The sequence below is a fragment of the Orbicella faveolata genome, unplaced genomic scaffold (genome assembly GCF_042242905.1).
Source record: "Orbicella faveolata isolate gen_17 unplaced genomic scaffold, um_ofav_v1 contig_2, whole genome shotgun sequence".
NCBI classification, from domain to species: Eukaryota; Metazoa; Cnidaria; class Anthozoa; order Scleractinia; family Merulinidae; genus Orbicella; species Orbicella faveolata.
The window spans coordinates 25,721,621-25,726,912 of NW_028301547.1; the positions used below are offsets into that span (position 1 = coordinate 25,721,621).

The following is a 5,292-nucleotide window of genomic DNA, read 5'->3' on the forward strand; positions in this document are numbered from 1 at the left end:
ATGCTACAGGAAACAGGATAAGCTCTGGCCTGATGGGCCACTTGGCTCGTATGCAGACTTAACCCTACCCATCTCTCAGAAGGCAAGTGATACCACAGTGAGTGGGCCATCAGTTTGTTTGCACTGTCTCTGCTACAGGAAAGAGGAGACTAGATGTTCACTGTTTCCAGCAGCACTATACCTTCATAAACATTTCTGTCCCACCACCATATAACTGGTTACAGTTAAGGTAACTCCCCTGAAATAAAACTCCACATAGATTTTTGTTCAGACTTTGTCCAATGAATATTTATCATATGAGAACTTTAATTATAAATTAAAAGAGGGGGCAAAAGCATCAGCAAAAGTGCACGTGAAAACTGTGTTCGGCCACCTTAATGACGCCATAAATTATGCACAGTAAGGATGCACAATGCAATACTGGAGAATCACTTCAACCCGTATTCTAATTTAGGGGAGTAGCAATACTGAAGTCACTTCACGCTTTATCAGAGAAAAAGTGGCCAACAGAAATGAGCCACCTTGGTTCCTCCAGTCCCTTGCCTTGGGACAAAACAATTTAGTCGTTTCATGCTATATCAGAGGTAAGTGCCCAGAAATGAGTCTTTTTCTGGGCACTTATATCACATACATATTAAAATAGCTGCGGATACCACTGCAGCTCATTTTCTTGTTTCTTTCTTTGATCCTTTGCTCCAGCCCTACCTGTTGAGGTAACATTACATGGCTAGCTCTGTGAGAGGGTACAGTGAACAAACTCCTAACCTGTGATTGGCTACTCAAGCAGGTTAATGGGCCTATCTTGCTGGCTTTTCATTGCCTTCTGGTGTCCATCAAGAGGAAAAAAGGTTTCGTTTAGTCAGGGTGGCTGGATATTGGCCTAGTTTATTTAGGGGATGTGATTATATTATGGACCTTGATTGCCTCCTGAGGCCAGTTTCTCGAAGGTCCCAAAAAGTTTTTGCGCCCGGAAAGCTGGAGAAAAATCTCAAACCTTATGATCACAGAGCTGTTCTTTTCACATATTTTCAGTGTAAACAGAGGTTCCATTCAGTACAAGAAGTTTGAGGCATGTATGTTGTAGGTAAAATTTGTTCTCAGGTTAAAACAGTATTCCAACTAGGTCAAATCTGTAGTCTGTATTAAACCTAGGTTAAATCCCTACTTTGTAATTGATGTGTTAAGTCTTTAATTAAACTAGATCAAATGTGTACCAAATGTAATTTGGAGAAAATTTCATTACCCCTGAGAGTTCAAAATAGTGGGGTTCAACTGTACTGTTGTAATGAGCTCAGTTTCATGTTCAATGGTTATTTTCCCCCGATCTTTGTAGTCTTAGAAGTGCAAGTAAGGAAACAGAAGAGGGTGACAAAGACCAAGACCACTTCCTTGTACTTGACCATCTGAAAGAGAAACTGCAATCTCTCGTCTCAGTCGGTGTCAAAGCATGCACCAGAGGAGCTACAGAGAATTTCTGTTATGGGACTTTTAAATAGTACTTCATTGCAGGATAGCAACTCCCCTTATGTATGATAAAGGTTGACCAGAGAAAGAACAGTTTTCAGTGAGCATCTATATTAAAAAAAGTGTAGAAGTAACCCTATTTAAACCATTTGGTGGTCAAAATAGTTTATTTTGATGCATGAGAACATGGCTGCAGAATCTTTTATTGTTTTGGAATGCATTCAGGTACAAAACAGGAAGCATCAGTTTATCTCAGGGGTGATTAGACACTACTACAACATCATATTTAACAATCTTACAGGACAACCACCAGTAAAAATAATTTTCTTTAATAATAACTACAACTTGCTAAAATTGGCATTACTGTGGAAAACAAATACATTCACATTATACCAGTGGCAGTGCTTCTTCTGTCTCGTGGCATGAAACAAACTCTAGAACTTTGTATTCAACATCTTAGAATTAGCAGGGCCAATTTTAGATAATGAAACTTTGACGCACAACAAACTCATGACAAACTCATGACAAGTGAGGGTTTAACATGGACTTTTTCAATCCCGCATACTGCCATTATCTTTAGTTCAATCCCACCATCCTGGTCCATAACAGTCATGACATGTAATTTTCTGTTTTTTATCCTGTATCCTGTCATCAATTTTAAAATTATTGTGTATTCCACCCATTGATTAGCAAATCCCACTCCCACCAAAGTATTTTTGTCCCACATCCAGCTTCCAGTTTATCTCTCATTCTGCATCCTTCAAAACTCATGTTGGACCCTCACAAGAGTGCAACACAAATTATTATGGCCTGTAAATCAAACCTATTTGCTATAATAAGGAGGCTCCACACAAGGACCTCTGTGTATCATATCAGTTTCCTAACTTGTGCATTTAAGAGAGAGTATGGCCCTAGACCTCTCTAGAAGGCACTCATTGTTTCGGAAAACAGTCACCACTCATCCCAGATCTGCACCTGCAAATTTTGATACTGCTGTATGTTAGTCTCAAGTTATCTTTTATTAGCTTATATTGAAACATTTCTTCTTACCACCTATAAACCTTGACACAGAACCCTTTTTATAAGCTCACCCAAAACCCCTTGTAGATAATTTTATTTCAATATGGTGATGGCAAACTTCCCTCACTTACTTGCATGTACATTGTTGCATAAGCAAGCCCAGTTCTTATAATCAGAATTCCACAACATTCATTTTGTAGAGTTGTTGTTAGCTTGTCAAATCCAAACCACTCGATTCAGAGCCAAGTACACAAACCATGAGGCCACAGCGCCTCCAAAACAAAGTTGTACACTGTCAGTCTAAATCAGCCCTTAGAGAACATAGCAGGGCAAAATTTAGTCTTCTTAATTATTAATAAAATTAAAAGAAAAGGAACATGTGTGAGAACTACGTAAATTTTAATACCAAATTTTGTTAACTGTACAATGTTTCAAACTCCTATTTCAACTGTTCCTCCAACTGCCTCTAAAACCTTTTTCATTTCATCAGCTTCCTCTTTGCTTACTTTCTCCTTCACATTCTGAGGTAGAGATTCGACAAATTTTTTGGCCTGAAAAGATGAAAATATAATAATAACAAGATGAGAAGCACACGTTATTTAAGCTGTCTTCTATAAGAAGTCTGAACAATGCAACATCCAAGAAATTCACTAGCTCTTAGTTGAGAACTTAAAATATCACATGTACGCTTTTATTTCAGTTAACTTATTTTGATCAACTTTTTTGCCTTCCATCAAGCACAGGTTGAAACAGTTACTTTGGTTGAAGTTTCCAAGTAGAACACATTTTCAACTATTCTTTTCAAACCATCACTTGAAAACAAAATCATAGCAGTTCCTGCCTAACTGTATGTGTGGCAAACAATTAATATACAAATTTAAATGTAAAAATCTCATTCAACTAACAAATTAAGACAATTGGTTCAATCCAAAAAAAAAAATTAATGACAAAAGTCTACAACAAGGAACCTCTCAACCAAATAAACCAAAACCAGTGGCAGTTTTGTAAAAGTTTTGATCTCAATAAAATGTGATCCAAGAACACAACAAACAGTAAGATGATTGTAAGACTTGTATTGACTTACAACAGGATTGTGACTTTTCTACTAACCTGAACCAAGTTAAGTCCAGGTACAAGATTCTTGATTTCCTTTATGAGCTTTACTTTGCTTGCAGCATCAAACTGGGTTAATTTAACTGTAAATTCTGTTGGTTCTGCCCTCTCTGTCTCAGCTTCTTCCTCCTAAAATATAAAATGGTTGTACACTAAAACAAATGATTGTGGGTAGCAGGGATAATTCACTAAGAAAATAAATATTAGGGGAGCGGGGGGGGGGGGGGGTGACTGCAAGCAGTCTGACTAGGGGCTTGTCGTAGTCTGTAGGACTCAATAGAATGCAATTTACTTAATTTGGGTAACAGAAAAGAATCTGATCCCACCAACCCAGTTTTGGCCAACACATTGGTCGACACACTTTGCCACATTATTGATACATTTGTAGATGAATATGTGAGACTAAACACAGCAATTACTTGTCACCACTATGAGAATAAAATACTAAACCTATGCATTCTCTTGTAAATGGCACATGTAAATGGAGAGTTTATTTCTCTTTGAGTCCCAGACTGATGTCTCCCTTGAACAAATTTATTGTGATTTAAATTTAACAGCTCACCTGAGCAGGTGCAGCCGCCATGGGCATGCCACCCATCATTGGCATCATGGTAGCACCCTCAATTTTCAGCGTTTTCTGAAAAACAGAAGGGAACATTTATCACAGGTGTCCAAGGAAAGCACAGACAAGGAGGTGCTAAAAGAACCTTAATTTTGACATTGAGCATTTCCAAAGGAAACCTTAAAATAGCAAACTACTAAAAGTCACCTGACCAAGCACTGTTGTCACTTTTGGAATTTCCAAACGTGGCTTTTAATGCCGAGGTTTTCACATAAGTAGTTCACTTGAACGTTTTTTTTTCCTGAATTTCTGTTATGTAAACCAGTCCACATCCAAAAGAGAAACAGTTATTGGCAAGTGTGTTTATCGCAGGTGCTACAGGGTGGATGTCACGAATATATATAGGATGCAACACATCGATCGATAGTTTTCAACAGAAATTGATGGTTAAAATTCATTTAAAATGCTACTGAAGGACAACATCCAACGATTACGGAAATTGATGGTGTTTAAATGAAATTGATCGTTTTTGATTGTAATTGATTAAAATCAATGAGCGCAAAAATATTGAGGATCGATCTTCGATATTACTCGATCAATCACTAGCGATTTTATCGATCACTATCGATTTTATCGATCACTATCGATTGTTATCGAGTATCGGAATTATCGATTTTTTTAATGTCCTGGTTGGATGTTGCCTACAAAAAAACCTTCCTTACCTTCAGTAACTCATTCAGATCGGCAACCTCTATAAGTGTCAGTTTTGATATTTCATCTACAATATTTGTGATCTTTTCAGGGTACTCCTTCACTGCATCATCTGGCTGCGGAGCCGACAATGTGGAATTGTAGGCTGCAGAATTGAAGCGCGTGTGAATCCGCCATCTTTGAAGAGAAACACACCACGAACAGCTACAAATAAACATGTCACTTACGTTATCAAACAGCATTGCATTGCTTTAAATGTTCTAGAGATAAATAGTACCTAATACTGCTATAGGATCGATAGCAAGTCGCTTTATACGATGCTAAGAGTCTAAGAGACTTAGCTGTTGCTCGGGCCGCCATGTTGAATGTTCCCAAGTGCATCATGGGAAGTATCGTAGTCCGTTTACAAGAGGAGTACTGGG

At 37.9% G+C, this 5,292-nt stretch overlaps 1 protein-coding gene across 2 annotated transcripts; it reads right to left on the reverse strand.

Annotated features, from left to right (window-relative positions):
• Positions 1-2,864: 2,864 nt before the first annotated feature.
• On the reverse strand, positions 2,865-5,274 carry LOC110049807 (large ribosomal subunit protein bL12m-like). Of its 2 annotated transcripts, none has more exons than XM_020755635.2 (5): positions 5,148-5,274; positions 4,882-5,047; positions 4,160-4,234; positions 3,595-3,726; positions 2,865-3,035 (listed from the first exon to the last, which is right to left on the reverse strand). In XM_020755635.2, exons 1-5 carry the CDS (start codon positions 5,252-5,254, stop codon positions 2,916-2,918), a joined length of 600 nt encoding a protein of 199 aa, XP_020611294.2. In that variant the 5' UTR covers positions 5,255-5,274; the 3' UTR covers positions 2,865-2,915. The 2 variants fall into 2 exon arrangements, with proteins under 2 accessions (XP_020611294.2, XP_020611293.1); XM_020755634.2 differs by having other exon boundaries at positions 4,882-5,074; positions 5,148-5,273.
• Between the last annotated feature and the right edge of the window lie 18 nt (positions 5,275-5,292).

What these genes read in the sequence shown, in the direction of transcription:
- LOC110049807 (XM_020755634.2), bottom strand. Translation starts at nt 5,254, where the DNA reads ATGATGCACTTGGGAACATTCAACATGGCGGCCCGAGCAACAGCTAAG. An exon ending in ATCTGAATGAGTTACTGAAG is followed by an intron (nt 4,235 to 4,881) that starts GTAAGGAAGGTT and finishes TCTGTTTTTCAG; the next exon opens with AAAACGCTGAAAATTGAGGG. An exon ending in CTGGACTTAACTTGGTTCAG is followed by an intron (nt 3,036 to 3,594) that starts GTTAGTAGAAAA and finishes TCATCTTTTCAG; the next exon opens with GCCAAAAAATTTGTCGAATC.